We start from the raw sequence: 16,033 nt of genomic DNA, 5'->3' as shown, positions 1-16,033 counted from the left end.
TGTTACATTCTATGTTTGATAAGTCCTCCCTGTATTTTTACCCCTCCTAGGCATTTGCAATATTCTGTGGGATGGGCATTCACAACACCAAGATGTACGAAAAGGTGTGCCGAGCTGTTGCTATGCAACGGGTCGCTCTGGAGGTAAGAATCTTACCCTCTCTTGGTCTTGTATCATTTTTTTTTTTTTAATTCAAAATAAATATTTTTGAGCTAGGGTGTGGAACCGTGAGGAAAGTTGACATTACAACAGCAATTTTGATGCAATTGCTTGGATCTATCAATTTTGTTGCCTTATATGAGTGTCAGAGATATTGGTCTTACCCTATATGATGTAAAAAATAGAGAGATGGTCTAGAATGGTTTAAACAAGAGATTGAAAAGTTTCTTATGTTAACAATCATGTATGTTCTCATTGCTAGGGAAAAGCACAGAAGGAAAAGCGATACAGAGTCTTCATCTGAAGTGACAACAAGTGTTTCGTTGTATGTTAATTGGTTTTGCTAGGTAACTTCTTCTTCTCATAACCATAATTTCTTAAAGTTTTGAGTGAACTGCTCCATTCCAGTGAGATACAGCATATGAGCATATATACAACAATCATGAAATATTGACATAAGCTGTATGTTATCACAAGACAGATTTCCATTCCCTCTGCAAACACATAGCTACATAATATACAACATGCCTTCCTTCACGCCACCCTCTCACTCACACATACAAACCTACACTCTTCTCTATTCTCACTAAACATGGAAATTATGTTCCAAAATCGGCTTATAATATTTGATGTCGATGTGTATCACTATACAATTGATTCCTTGCAGTCAGTTTACCTTAGCTTCCAGTGTACCTAAAACACTGTCTTTCATCCACAATATAATACACCCTACCCCTCCCAAACCCCAAACACCCTAGATGTAGCAGCTCGTGTGTGTGGAATCTAATAGACAGGCTTCTGTCTATTTGATTTGCAGGCAGAAGTGTTAAAGGAAGAGCAAGGGGGAGGGGGGGGGGGGGACTTAACAGTGAAAGACTGAGAACAAATCAGATTACATCATGGCAAGGATAGATCTTAATTGAAAGCCTGGGATTTTCTGTCATCTCCCCCTCCCCCCCTCCCCCCCCCTCCCCCTTTAGCACCAGGAGAAGATGCATGAAGTGATGATGGTTGCTGTGACAGTCACTGTTAGAGCTTCAGACATGATGAAGATATATATTTGTGTGAAGTGAATTCTATGTGATGGAGTGTGCATCTCATTTTATTAGACTCTTTAACTTGTAGATATTGGAAGGAGCAGGTCCTATGGGAAACTCCAACCCTCAGTTACATCTTTCTGCCTCTCCTAATGTAATATGATAGTATTGTTCTTTTGACAGTTTTAAAGGGATAGATGACACAAGAGGGAAAAGCTGTTTTGCAATGGCATTTGTTGCGTATATCATTAAAGAAAGACTCAGATGTACTTTGTTAGGCCTATTTGATTTTCCATCATCATGATACAAATCCTCTAAATAGGGAACTTACTGAGCAGTGAATGTTTGCCAGCGCAGGCAATTTTAGCAAATTTGAAGCATAAAATCTTGGATTTTGAACATGATCAAAATTTCTTTGCGACAAGAAGAACGGTTTGCAACAATGAAAACTGTGTGCGAATTTGCTTGCAACTGTTTAAAACCCTGACAAAACCAAATTTCGCTATGATCACAAACATTCAGCGCTCAGTGAAATGCACCCTTAAGAGTGTTGATGCAAAAATGCCTTACTGAGAGCCATTCTTATGTTCTGTTTGTATTACACATATTGTAGCATTATCTAAAGTAGAAGAGAAGTTGTTTCCATTGCATAGTTTTAATCAGAAGTAACAGTTGCTCAGTGGTTCAAATTGAGTCAGAATGAGTGAAGTATGTAATCAGGAGTATTACGGTGAATGCTGCAGATATGAGGCAATGTATGTTTATGTATGTGTTGTAAATCAAAATTTGGTTTGCTATGTTTATTTCCCTAGACATTATCTTACCATGCCACAGCACCACAAGAAGAAGCACAAAGGATAAAGGTAACTCCTCCTACACTTAATATTTGTAAACTTGTCTGTGTAATGCCCACTTTGTCATTTTTTTTTTTTTTTAGTGCCCAGTCTACTGAGAAGACACAGAATATGTGGGATTAGCCTGTTCTGTACCAATCACTTGTATACTTTTGATCAAAAAGGAAGAAAAAGGGGAAAATCTCAACAAATGAGTTATACTAATATAAAAACCATCCTTATGGGACTGTATTCTTAACTACATTTCTCATGAATCACATGTTTCCATGATCAGCAAATGATTCAGAAGAAGTAGTAGGCATATAACAGAACCAAGATTCTTGCAGCTATTAGGCCAAACCAGCTGTTAGTTTGACATACTGCAGGCAGAGTTGTTCTACAGTTTTCCATTTTCTATTGTCTTCATACATGGCGAGGTTTTTTGAAGTAAATAATAGAAATAAAATGTTCTCCACATGAGACCTGCTATATATTGTATTACTAGACAGTTCTAACTTAATTCATGTTGATGCATACTAAGTATCAAGCTGAAAAGGGCAATATTTTTAGTTTTTGAGTAGTACAGAATGATATAAGAAGGTGAAGAGAGAATACAGTTTGTGTAATTAGAATAAAGAAATAAAGGACAGAGAGAAAAAACAACAAGAAGAACAAGACAGAGAACAATAATTGTGTGAAGCTGTGAGGGTTAATGTACTCTCTTACTAGGAATGAGATGCAATCATTTGAATTATGAAATAATGACTATCTTGTGCACTTTTTGCAGAAACTAGTGGTACCTACCAGCAACGAGCTGGGACTCCTCAAATTTTCCTTTAGTGAGCTGCGGATGACTGAGGATGAGACTCTGCTGGCTGCAATTAGGATGTTCCTGGACCTAGACCTGCTCAACAAGTTTAGGATAAACTATGAGGTGAGAAAGAGTGAGGATCAGGTTTTGTTTTGTTTGTTTGTTTGTTTGTTTTTATGGCAGGCAGTATTGGCAGCTGTCTGTTTTGTAACATGTGAACTCTCTGTTTAGCTGTAACCAAATTATACAGCTGATGTTGAGTGCTTTGTAGGTACAATTTACTGTTGAGTTACAATGCACTCCTCGAGTTACCAAGCTCTCTTTGAATGGTCATATATTCTTCGTGATTTGACACAGACATACAGGTGTCTTTAAATCTGCCATGTAATTGAGTTTGTCCTGGGGTTCTGTGCCCTGCCATGGAGTGCATATTTTACCATGATTTGATTCACTACTTATCTCGGGCTGTGTGTATGAATCTACGGAATTCATCCAAATTAAAGGAAGACCTTTTTGTGTGAATTGTTTCTGCTTTGGATCACTACTGAAGATATGATGGTATTCAAATGACATTTGTCAATATGTTGTATTGTGATCCAAATTGGACTGATACTGAAGTCCAGCAAACACTGCTGTCTATCCAGCCTTCATACAGGGCTCAACACTAGTGGTTGCCCAGTGGACAGGGGTCAATAGAGATTGATGTTGGGCCACCAAATTTCCAACAAGGCTATCTTTTATTGGCCGATCAGGCACTTTCATTGATTCAAAATGGATTGTAATCTTTCTGTTTATTTTGGGCCACTATATTTTTTTTCTGGCCACCCAAATTTCAAATGTAAAAGATTTTAGTGGCCTGAATGGGCCACCAACTAAAAAAAGTTAGTGTCAAATCTGCATGACATTTTAGAAACAAAAGAGGAAAAAAAAAATGAAAGGAGAGACAGAAAGGAAGAGAACACTGTGAGAGCTCACATATCAACATTAGATGGACAAGGTTGTTACTGACTCCGTCTTCATTTTGCGATATCTCAGACAATGTGCAGATGGCTTCTCAGCGTGAGGAAGAACTATCGCAACGTGACGTACCACAACTGGAGGCATGCCTTCACTGTGGCCCAGACAATGTTTGCCATTATCAAGGTGAGATCCCTGCTGTAGAGCCTTTTTGAATTAATATTTGCCTTTCTGTCAGAAGGTAGTGGGTACAGGGGTTACCATGTCACCTTAGATTGATCATGATTGAGTTATTGGAAAGAGGAACGTCGGCAGAGTGCTCCTCAGTTGAAAAGCTAGTTGAAGACTTTTACAGTATGTGGCTGTCTTTTTATGCAAACCCTCTTGAATCTCTCAAATATTCACTAAAATATATTCTTATACATGCCAGGAGGCACAAGTGTCAAATCTTTGAACAAACTGCCTTTTCTATTGGCAAGGAAGAAGAACTTTTATCTACAAGATTCTAAAATCCTGTATAGGCTTTACATGCACCCCACTCTGTTCCTCCAGCTGATGTTTCCGGTGTGGTGGCTTACTTTTATGAAGACTTCTAACTAAAACAGATGTATATGTCTCTGTGTATCACAGTTGTTAAGAGAGAAATCTGTGTCAGTGTTTAGAACAAGCCCCTCTTTGCTTTAAGAATAAAAATTTATCATGGGTGTCTTCAGTAGCTCTGCTAAACAACACTGTGCAGTTGCTGTAAAGTGAATATTTCAAACACTTCTTACATAAATCAAACCTGAACACTATAGATTGATCAGTGAGATGTGTGGACAGGAAATTTTCTGACTTCTGTGTCGCTTAGTTTTCTTCATTCAGTGTTTTGCAAATTAGAGTAATTCTAAGTATGTCGTGGAAATAAGCTAGTTCAGGGTTCCATTCTGCTGGTCACCTGGTCTACGCAAGTTCATCCGTTGTGTAAACGTGATTTATGAATTCCATAAATTGTTATGTCGTGTGAACTTATGCCTTCTTTCGCTTGAAAACTAGTGGAGTGCCTAATCAACTGAGAAAGAAGAAAGGTCATTTGTATCCATGTGCCCATGAGTTAACCCCAAACTGGCTTATTGATCTAGTGAGTGATTCAGTAAGAAAAAAGGTATGTGTGTTGAGAGTGTAGCCACAAGTAATGTTACTCAGCTCAAATATGTTGAACTATTTTATGTGGTATTAGGACATTAATTCTTATTGCAGTAAAACACGGAAATCCACACAAAGTAAATGAATGAGATGAGAAGCAAAGACCTAATGGCCTTCACAATGACTGACAAACTCTTGCTGCATCTTGTTCTGATTCTGGCAGAGTGGTGGAATGAAGAACGTCCTAACTGACCTCGAGGTCATGACTCTCATGGTAGCATGTTTGTCACATGACCTCGACCACAGGGGAACCAACAACAACTTCCAGGTCATGTAAGTATAGCATGCAATGGATGACACTGGTCAAGGTTTCATCTCCCATTATATGAGCCCATGAGCCTGAGTAATCTTGCACAGGAAAACCAGGGTCCTGTTACATGAATTTAATTATGTAATCAAGCTTGAGTCAATCATAATGTAAGTCAGTCAGCAGCCAATCAGAATTGAGTATTCAGGGACATGTTTGATTTTCTGACTTATGTTTTTAAACAACAGGGCCCAGTTCATCAAATATTTCACATTTCTGTTATGTGTTTGGCAATAGATTGAATTGATTTTTATTTCATTTCAATATGATATGAATTAATAGACTTGTACTGCATGTTAGAAATATGTCTTTAATGAACAATAATTTTCATGAACCTTGTGTGGACTTGTTTACATCATGAACGGGATGGAAGGTCCTGGAGGCGAGTAGGTATGCAAAGGATCATGCCCATGTTACACATCATGCCAGGGGCTGGGCATATCTCCTCACTGTGGCATTAATTTGTTTTGATTGGTCACCAACAACAAGTTAAAAACCTCAAGGCTCCATGACAGGCAGTAACTATCTTGATAGCCTCCATGGTATTGTACTCTGTTTCCACATTTGTCACTTGCAAGATCTGTATGAGGTTAGGGATGAAGCTGCATTCTTGTTGGCAATTAGATTGTTAACATTCTCCCACAGTATTCCCTGTATTCTCTTTGGGTGATTTGATGATTTGATACATCCTAAGGTTACCCAGGGATGTGGCACTACATTTCTCATTATTGTGTTACAGAATGACCTCTGAAGCTCTTGTTGTGATACTTCTTACTCCATGCCATATAGAGGCTAATTGTTCTACTCTCCTCTTTAGTATTATGAAGCTCCCGTTAATGAGATTGAATCAAACCTACGTCTAGACAAAATGTCAAAACAACCAATGAGAGATGAGCTTGATAAGCTTGAGGCCAGCTGTTGGGGTCACACAGCATGCTAAGCCTCCCTGTGCCTGCAGGAGGTTCCCTTTAACCCATTGAGGACGAGTCCCGAATATACTCCTGCAAGTGTCTATGGAAAATGCATGTTGTAGCAAAATCAGCCCATCCTCAACGGGTAAATCTGGAATATCTCTGTAAAGAGAGAGAGAGAAAAAAAAGGCAGTGACTGTATCAGTAGACTTACTAACTGACTGCCTGACTTACAAAGTGACTGACTGACCAACAGACTGACTGACAGCTGTCCGAGTGAGTGACTAACTGACTGACGAACAGAGTGATTGACTGATTCGACCAATAGGCAGACAGACTAATAACCAAGTGACTGACAAGAGTGGCTTACTGTTTGATTGATTGATTTATGATTGACTGATTAGATTATTTGCTGATTGATTGCTTGATTGATTGATTGATTGATTGAATGACTACATGCTTAATTGATATCCCAACAGGATTGAGTCTCCACTAGCTCAGCTATACTCCACCTCCACTATGGAGCACCATCACTTTGACCAGTGTATCATGATCCTCAACAGCAAGGTAGGACCTTCTGTCATTAACAGTGAGAACATGTAGTTATTCCAATCAAATTATCATGGGGGGGGGGGGGGTGGGGGAGGAGGGGGAGGGGGAGGGGGGAGGGGTTACCGATATATTCAAATTCAGGGATGTTTCTCCCCCAAGAAGATATGCTAGCTACCTATTCCACTCACTTTTCCTTTGCTAGATACATTTTGATATTGCAAAATAAGTCTGCCTACACTAAATGTTGCTACCTATAATTTTTGCAAGCATTGTGCAACCATTCCTGTTTTCAGGAACAACCTTCATTTAAAAAAAGAAATATATATCATGTAGTAAATAAATGTATAGATAAATTAATCAGTAAATAATGATAATGCATAAAATTTGAATACACACTGTACATGACTTACCTACTTTTTTTTTTAAAATTTGATTTTCCTGTATTTTTGCTTTTGTTTAGCTTTGTCTGTGTGGTTTGCTTTCTTGCCCCTGGCAGTCCTTGTCTTCCGTTTGGAATTTTTATGACTTCACTCATTTGTGAGCTGCATAACTGTGGGTGTGATGTGTGAAGCAGCTTTAATTCTTGTTGTTTTTCATTCTCTCAGAATTTCATCATTCCTCATTTTATCGTTTCAGAGTCATTTTATCAATATTGAGTAAGAGAGTTGTTTCAAATGATGCATGATGTGTCTGAAAATTTGTTTGAATTCAGAACTTGTCACATCAGTACAAGTGGTGCTTGTGCTGATGAGTTGAATAACACACATTGATATGCATTCCTATCTGAACAGACTGATTTTGTATGGTTTCAGTTTTTGTAATCATGTTATGTGACTAACTTATTCAAAAAAAGTGTCTGTCTTGTTGTGTTTTGTTATTCTAATTCACTCATTCCTGAAGTCTGAAATTTGATCGTGATAGTTTTGTGCAACATTTCTACAAGATAAAGAAAAAAAAAAGCTGCAGAAAATCGACAATGTGTCAAATGAAATGTCATAACTAATACTAATTACATCATCAATCATTTGAATGGATAGTTAGATATGTTTCTTTCCAGGGGCTTCTCCCTAAATGCAATGCCAAGTTAACAGCTTTTAATCTGCATCCAGAATAACCCATATAAAAATCAAAATAAGAGATTTGCTAAAAACAAGTTGTATTTTGATGCAGTTTTGTTGAAGAAATAAAAAAAAAATGACCAAACTGACTCTACTCAGAATGGCAGTTTTAAAAGTTCTTCTTGGTTATTTCTTTCAGGGCAATGAGATCTTCATGAATCTCCAGCCAGATGATTATGCACATGCCATACGACTACTGGAGCACGCCATCCTATCCACAGACCTGGCGCTTTACTTTAAGTAAGTATTGTCCTGTGGGAGCTAATTCTAATCTTTATGATGTGGTCTACCATGCCAAGGTGTGATTTAAAGTAGTCGTGGCATTTCTTTATGAATAAACATCATCGTCGTCATCATCATCATCAACAACACCATCATCATCAGGATCATCGTCATCATCATCATCATCACCACTATCACCATCATCATTATAATCATCATTATCCTCATCATCATCATCATTATAATCATCATTATCCTCATCATCATCGTCATCATTATCATCATCATCATTTAAAGTCAGATATTCCAGTCAATGGAATTGGACATTTCATCTTCTTCATTGCCTTTTTCCAAGCTGCCTTGTTTGTACAATGTAGTATTTGCATGACTGATACCAGATATTTTATGTCCTCAAACCAGTGTTATTTCTTTCTTCCCTAAGGCAGGGCTCGACACTAACGGTGGCCCGGTGGCCCAGGGCCACCAAAAACGCACGTCGGGCCACCAAAATTTCAGAAATGAAGAATTTGGTGGCCTGATCGGGCCACTAAAAAAGGTCGGATGTTTGCCTTTGGGCCACCAAAAATAAAAATTAGTGTGGAGCCCTGCCTAAGGGGATTGATTTGAAATATAGTGATAGAAGAAGGAAAAACATATGTGTTTGCATTATAACACTTGAAAGCCTTCACTATGAAAATTCGAGGAATTAATGGTTTTATGAATTTTTATGAAACATGAATGTATGAGCCATTTATGGGCTTGCAAGATGCACCTTGATGTTGTTGTTTTCTTATGATCAGGTGAGTCTTATCTTTACTGTTGTTAGTGAAAGCTCAGCCTTCTTAATGGTGATTTGGTTTGTCTTTTCAAGTTTACATACCTTAAATAATACAAATTTTGCCAAGGGCTTGTTTATGACAGTCTTCATTTTTTACATGACTCAGAGCTCCCAAATCTTCCTAATCGTACTGGAGGCTCCCTAAATACTCTATATGCCATTAGCGAGTCTAAATTTTTGTGAATCGGGACTTTCCGATGATTTCACGAGTGGTTAAATTCACGATCGTGGAGTACGGTACTGAAAGGAGAAATGTATACATGCACATCACATTCATACTGTGATCAGAGTCAATATTTTCTCTTGTCTTTAGATTTGTGAATAGCACCTGACTTGCGAAATTTGTGAAAATAAAAACCTCATGAAATATTTGGCGTATACAATAGTGAAAAATCTCTTCTTGAAGTTACAAGAGAATATACGAAGCCTCCCAGATTTGTGAATGATTCTTCTTTATTGAGATTCTTGAAACACACAAAGAGCTCCCAGACTCCATTACAGAACCTCCTTGATTTAAATGTTTGAATGTTGACAGGCCTGCAAGATTGTGACTTTAGATTATCACAACCCTCAAGTAGGTTCAATCAGTCTGGGTGACTGCATTTAATATTCATTCCACTGTTAAAGGTTAAAGGTTAAAGGTTATATCAAAAGAGTCTTGAGTTGTCAGACAAGAATCTGATTTCCAGATAACCTTGGTTTCTCCCTCCAACCCCCTAGGACGCGGGGTGAGTTCTTCCAACTGGTGGAGGAGCAGAAGTGTGACTGGTCAGAGGAGGACCAGCGAGAGCTGCTCCGTGGGATGCTGATGACAGCGTGCGACATCTCGGCCATCTCCAAGCCCTGGGAGGTGCAGAAGCAGATTGCCAACCTCGTCTTTGGCGAGTTCTTTGAGCAGGGTGATCTGGAACGCCAGCAGCTTAACAAAGTCCCTGATGTAAGAAACAGTGCATTGAGATATTCTTGGAATATCTTGTCTCTTGCCTGTATTGTTCTGTCATTGTTCTTTTATAATGTTCAAGTACCCAAGCCATTTCCTTCAGATTTCAATGAATCACAAGAAAATCGCATAGAATTGTCTGTCAACAATTTATCTGGCATTCAAGAAATGCCTTGAAACAGCTTTGCTGAGACAGTTCAAAACAAAAATAGAAAGATGGTTTTAGAGAACATTTCAGTTAAGTCACACACAGTATAGTTGGAGGAGAGTTATTTAAAAATTTGGGGCATTGAAAGAAATGTTTGTTCACTGGTATCTTTATGAAGACTTAAGCCATCTTTTTAATTTTTTTTAATTATCTCTGAGGAGATGTTGGTTAATGTGTAGCAAACACCAGGAAATCTATGAGAATTGTGGTGAAGTCATTCAAGCTACATTTTTGTGTGAGTGACATACTAGTAAAGTCGCTCTTATTAACATCTTGAAGGTTGTTTGTTTGGTGCAGAATATCATTGCTTCATGTTATTCAATCTGCCATCTAAATGATTTGGAACTGTTCAGCTGTTCATATTCACAAAGATGCTAAACTTTCAACTGGATGTGATTTCTTCATTTCAAAGCAATCCATATCCTTCTCCTGGTATAACCATCAGTCAACTGTACAGATTATTTCATGTTCTTATGCTGTAAGAGTGTTGATTTCATCTGTTAAAGATGACATCAATGCAGTCTTCAGCAAACAGTGGTCTTCACTTGTTTAGAAAATTCTCAGACCTAATTCATGATGTTAATCAACCACGTAATTGTTCATGTTGATATTAAATAAACAGAAAAGCACCATATCGTCAATTGAGTGACAAAACCTTGTATCTTAAATTTTGATGAAAATCACTTTATCAGATTAATTGTCAAATAATCATTAAATTAAGTGACGTGCTGTCCAAATCTTAGCTGTCATGCCCTCAAAATGAAGCCGCCATGGCATGGTATTGACCCCATTAACAACTGGGACCACCTGGAAAGGTGATCCCATTTGTTATATTGCTTTGGCTGTCATGTTCTTTTCGCTCTCCTGAACATTTGACATTTGTGAGATATGAGGTTTTGTCGCCCTGATAGCAGTATGTGCCTTAAAGAAAGCGAAAGAAACCACAGAAGAGCTTTAATTCATTACTGCTATTTCAACTTGCAAAGGTAGCTTGATTAATAATATGAAAGTGTTATTCTCATTTCACTGGCTCTATACGGTTGTTATGATATGTCAGATGTTGACAGTGTGGCCTATTTTATATACATTGTTTTATTTTGTTTTATGTTCTGGTGTGCATCCTGGAATGCTCTGCAGGACATGATGAACAGGGAGAAGCATCATCTACTGCCCAAGATGCAAGTTGGCTTTGTGGATGCAATATGTCTGCCATGTTATGAGGTGAGAAAAAGGCTTTCTAACTTACAGAGAACTCTTATCCAAGCATGTGTCTCAACACATTTCAGGCCAATCCATTGATTTTTAGCATGTCTGAAACTCAAATCCCTTTTCTCAAATAATGTTTGTAGACTTGGGCTATTCTTGTTTTCAGACTTTGTGTTTTTCTTTCAGACAGATTCTGGATGATCAATTTTGACGTAACTGCCTAAACTTTTAGGAGATACAGCCTATATGTATGTTAACTTTGCCTTCATTTCTACCATGATGGGTCCATATTAGCCCATTGAGGACGAGTCCCAAGTATACTCGGGCAAGTGTGGATGGGAAATGTGTGTTGTAGCAAAATCAGTCCGTCCTCAACGGGTTAATGTACATCTGTAGCATGAGATGAGAGTTTGATTAAATAGCACCATACTCCTGTAAGAAAGTCTGTTTCATACACTATCACACCTCAGTCATTCCCTCAATGTTGCATTGGTCCGCAATAAGAGGCAGACACAGAGTAAGTCACCTTGTCGCCTCTGATCATTCAAACTTGCAGCTGAGAAGAAGAAGTGAACAATCTAAAACACACTGTCTGCAGAAAGAGTAGAAACTTGTCAGTATATCAACAGATAAGACTCTATATGGAAAGTGTGGCTGCCATACACAGTGTAATGTAAACCAGGGGAGACAAATCAGGGGGGCATTTCATGAAGCGTTTTGTCTGACATATCGGTCAGACAAATTTACTCTCAGCCAGTCAGATGCAAGGATTTCAGTAGCTTAGAACAGCTTGTCAGAAAAATGTCAGACCAAAACGCTTCATGAAATCCCCCCCCAGGTGGATACTATATGTAAGGTTAGATGTGAGCTATGCAGTGAGTTAGCTGTTATTGGAAAGAAGTCGCAACAGAATCAGGTGCCTGCTGTAAACAAGTGGCTGCATTGAACAAATGTCTGGGCACAAGGACAGGCTTTTCTATGAAACGAAATCAGTCACTCAAACTTGTACCTTCAGTGCAGTTCAGTTGACTCTTTAGGGAGCATTCCAGCCACATTATACAATACAATGCCTAATTAGAATGTAGCTATCCGATTGGTTGATTGCCCATCACTTAACATTTAGTTAAACGTTCCATCGCACGCTGTGTGGCTGTCAGCCATGCAATTTTGTTTGAGCAAAAATGGATAGCGCGTGGCTGACGTCATTCATTTCCGTTGACTCTTGTGTTAAACTCACGATTGACTCGAAATTTTTGTTCCATCGCACGCCTCTGATGTCACAATAAACAAACATTTGCCGCACGCACTCAACAATTACATGCGCTTACAAGTGCATACTTTTGTCACTCATTTTTGTAAACAACTTCAACCGATCGACTTCTTTGCGTACGTATGTATGTACACGGTGACTGTGACTGTGCGGCTACTCGTTTGTCTTTTACGAAAAATGGTTGCTATTTCTGTGCTAAATTCAAGAATCTGTGTGGACCACATCTGTTGACGTTCGAGGTGTTGTACATAACAAATAGTGTATGGCCTTTACTCGCGCAATGGCACAAGATTACGCACTCGGTAAAAGATTAGGCGCACTATTCAACTCGGCTTCGCCTCATTGAATAGAGCGCCTCTATCTTTCACCTCATGTGAAATCTTGTACCATCGCACTCTGACCATTCACTATTTGTATAATACATATTTGAAGTAAGTAGCTTGATGAAAGAGTGGCACTTGTCTCGTTGTTTTTTGTCCTTCCAGTCCCTGACCAAAGTCAATGATCAGATGAAGCCCCTGTTGGAGATGTGCCAAATGAACCGAAACAACTGGCAAGAACTGGCCAAGAGCAGTATAGAGGAGCCAGTGCAGGAGAAGAAGGAGCGCATCAAGGTATCGGCTGAGGAGAAGGACATCGACGAGTCAGAGACGACATCCCTGTCATCGACGTCATCGTCGTCGACGCCGGGGGGAGTGCAGCCGAGGAAGAAGTGACGCCAGATGACGGAGAGAGAATCGGAAGTGGTCCAGAGAGAGCAGGAAGTGATGGGAGCAACCTGGGATGACAGCAGCATGGAGTCTGCCTCATGTGACAGTATGGATGTCAGTCAGTCGGGGCTGAGCGAATGATTAAAAGCAAAACTAACCAACACCACATCAAACAGTAGACATATTTATGTGGCAAAAGGGAGGAAAACACAACTATTATATAACTGACCCCTGACCCTTTCCCTGCATATCAATAGCAACATTTATATGAAAGAATTACATGTTAATTGTTCTCCTGAAAGGGTAGTCCAGTAAATTTGTCAGTATTTGTACCTTGAAACAGTTAAGAGTGAGCTTCTGAGTGTGTATGAAGATTGGATACCAAGACAAGTGCTTTGGATGCATCCCTTTCCCAAACTTAGTTGGATACAGCACAACAAGTTCTCAATGTCCGATGTGAGACCAGGGTTGTGCTCGCTCAGTTTTATGCAGTCCTTCTTTGGTGACAAAAGCTTTAATTGAAGAGGGAAAGATGACTGTTTAAAGTGTGTCCTGTCTTTAAGGACACACTTTGTTTCGGATGCCTCCTTTTTTTTTATGATGAGGGTGTTGTGCAAAGAAAATTTGTTTTAAATTGAAAGAAGAAATCTACATGTGTGTCACAGAAATATGTCAAGCATAAAGATTCACATGATCTGTAACTCTCCAATGAAGAAAGACATTAAGGAGGTTGAATGCTGTCGTTGAGTTTTTCCCAAAGGTATAACCTATGAGGAATGGCTTGGTTTTGCCTGCTGCTCCCATTGCATGGACAGTCCTTGAGATGATGGAAGAGATTTTGTGCTTTGTGAACTAACTGACAGTCTCACAATCAGTAGTTACCTCATGGTGTGGTGCATGAAGTGTGCTCAGCTGGATTAGTCTTCACCTTTCTCTCTCCCTCATCTTGTTCCTCTTCTGTCTGTGACATAGTGATAAGAGATAGAGCATCATTTATGAAAGCTGGTATTGTCTTGTCTGTGCTTTTTCTTTTCTCGGTTATTTGGGGTTTTGTTTCTTGGCTGACTTCATTTGGAATGGCCATATGTTGCCTATTTTTCAAGATATGCTCTTTAGGGGAAGAAGTTGTGTTTTGTTCAGGCTTTTGTGTAGAAGAGAGAAATCATAGAATGACCATCCTTCTCAGCTATGAGTGCATATTGCATGCAATTATTCGTCTGTCTAAGCATAGTGAGAGACTTAGTGTAGGCATTAGAGAGCAACAGTCACATTCAGGAAGAATCAGACAAAACGCCACTCATTTTTAATGTCTTCATGTCATTTAATTGCATAATTTGGAAAGATGGGTATGTGATAAGCATCTTAACTTGTGTTGGAAGACTTCCTTTCGTGAGCTCATGCAGACTCTTCAGATTTGCAACACATTTTAAAGATGTCTTATCTCAAATATATTCAGGTAACTAACTTCTGCCATGTAGGTGTATACTGCCTTTGATTCGTTTGTTATAATCTTTTTTGTCTCAGCTTGCCTTAACCCACTGAGGACAGGTTGATTTTGCTACAACCCGCATTTCCCATAGACACCTGCCCAAGCCTACTCGGGACTAGTCTTCATCGGGTGAATGAATCATTTCTTTGTTTAAGTTCCTCTATGCTGTGTACCCGTCAGAGTGTAGAGAAGGTACAAGAAAATACTCTTTACCCCCTGTGTGCTTGGATAACTCCACTAAGAGACCTCCAAAGGATTCAGTCAGGTTGTGTCTATGAATTTAGACCATCACCTTTGTCCTACCACAAAGCCAACTATTAATAATGAGTTTCAAGTGTGGCAATCAGTGAACACTGCCCTCTGTTGGTTGAAGAAGTACAGCTGCTAACGTAATTCTGCATGAGTGAGATGCATCTTTGATTCACACATAGGCGACGCATTGCAATGCAAGCTTACCCCGTCTTGCCTCCAGTATCATACTGCCCCTTTCTATCATCTAGTTTTTGTATGGTAGCCATGACTACGGTGATAAACTCTCCTCTCCTAGTGACTGATGTAACACAGAAGTCTGAAGGTATGTTTCCTGTACCATCTGCTTTCCTGTACTTTATGTATTCTTCAACATTTCTGTGATTCAATTACCACTTAAACTTACTACAAAAAAAAAAAACAAACCAACAACTAAGGAACAGGTGATAATCAGAGCAAGCTATGTGGCCAGAGGTAGAAATCATTATATCAACTCTGCCCCCCCCCCCCCACCTTGCATGTGATTACCTGTCAAACAATGTATGGAAAGAGAGACTATTTATTAGGTTTGACATTAAAAACATCAGCTGCATAAGTGCAGTTCCTTATGAAGAGGAGTAACTTTGATTTTATAGAACTACACGAACACAAAAAGCTCATGATGAACTTGTTTATTATATAGCTACATGCAGGCTAGCTCTAGGCATGTTGAACAGCATGTCATGATAGATTTTTAAAAGGAATAAGGTTATTTTCTCCTTGTTATTTAACGAGGTTTAAGGATCAAAGTAACTCTTTCTGAACCTTATTGTTCTGCTCTATTTTAACCCCCAAACTGCATGATGTTTTTGTGATGGTTGTTTTTGAAGCGCAAGTATCAGAAAATACTTTCACGCGAGCATAATGAATGTTTATGGTTTGTCCTCTTATGTGTGAATTAAGGTTTGTGTATCTTTGAAACATTTTCTTTTTTCATCAGAGGATGGTGAAAGTGATATATGCTTTTATTGGAAAGGGTGAAATGTGAGTTG

The 16,033-nt window shown here is 38.9% G+C and overlaps 1 protein-coding gene across 1 annotated transcript in view; it reads left to right on the top strand.

Annotated features, from left to right (window-relative positions):
- The window catches only part of LOC140228644 (dual 3',5'-cyclic-AMP and -GMP phosphodiesterase 11-like), a 159,319-nt gene extending 143,899 nt beyond the window's left edge, over positions 1-15,420 (top strand). Inside the window, exons 11-20 of the mRNA XM_072308892.1 lie at positions 51-143; positions 2,009-2,059; positions 2,817-2,963; positions 3,876-3,983; positions 5,146-5,255; positions 6,680-6,767; positions 8,010-8,110; positions 9,651-9,867; positions 11,216-11,299; positions 13,040-15,420. Coding sequence (XP_072164993.1) covers positions 51-143; positions 2,009-2,059; positions 2,817-2,963; positions 3,876-3,983; positions 5,146-5,255; positions 6,680-6,767; positions 8,010-8,110; positions 9,651-9,867; positions 11,216-11,299; positions 13,040-13,270 — 1,230 coding nt within the window. The 3' untranslated portion in view covers positions 13,271-15,420. The remainder of the gene's footprint in view (positions 1-50; positions 144-2,008; positions 2,060-2,816; positions 2,964-3,875; positions 3,984-5,145; positions 5,256-6,679; positions 6,768-8,009; positions 8,111-9,650; positions 9,868-11,215; positions 11,300-13,039) is intronic.
- Positions 15,421-16,033: the final 613 nt, after the last annotated feature.

This window comes from Diadema setosum, chromosome 5, assembly GCF_964275005.1.
Source record: "Diadema setosum chromosome 5, eeDiaSeto1, whole genome shotgun sequence".
Classification (NCBI taxonomy): domain Eukaryota; kingdom Metazoa; phylum Echinodermata; class Echinoidea; order Diadematoida; family Diadematidae; genus Diadema; species Diadema setosum.
The sequence above is the reverse complement of the archived record's forward strand: the minus strand, read 5'-3'. Positions and strand labels throughout refer to the sequence as shown.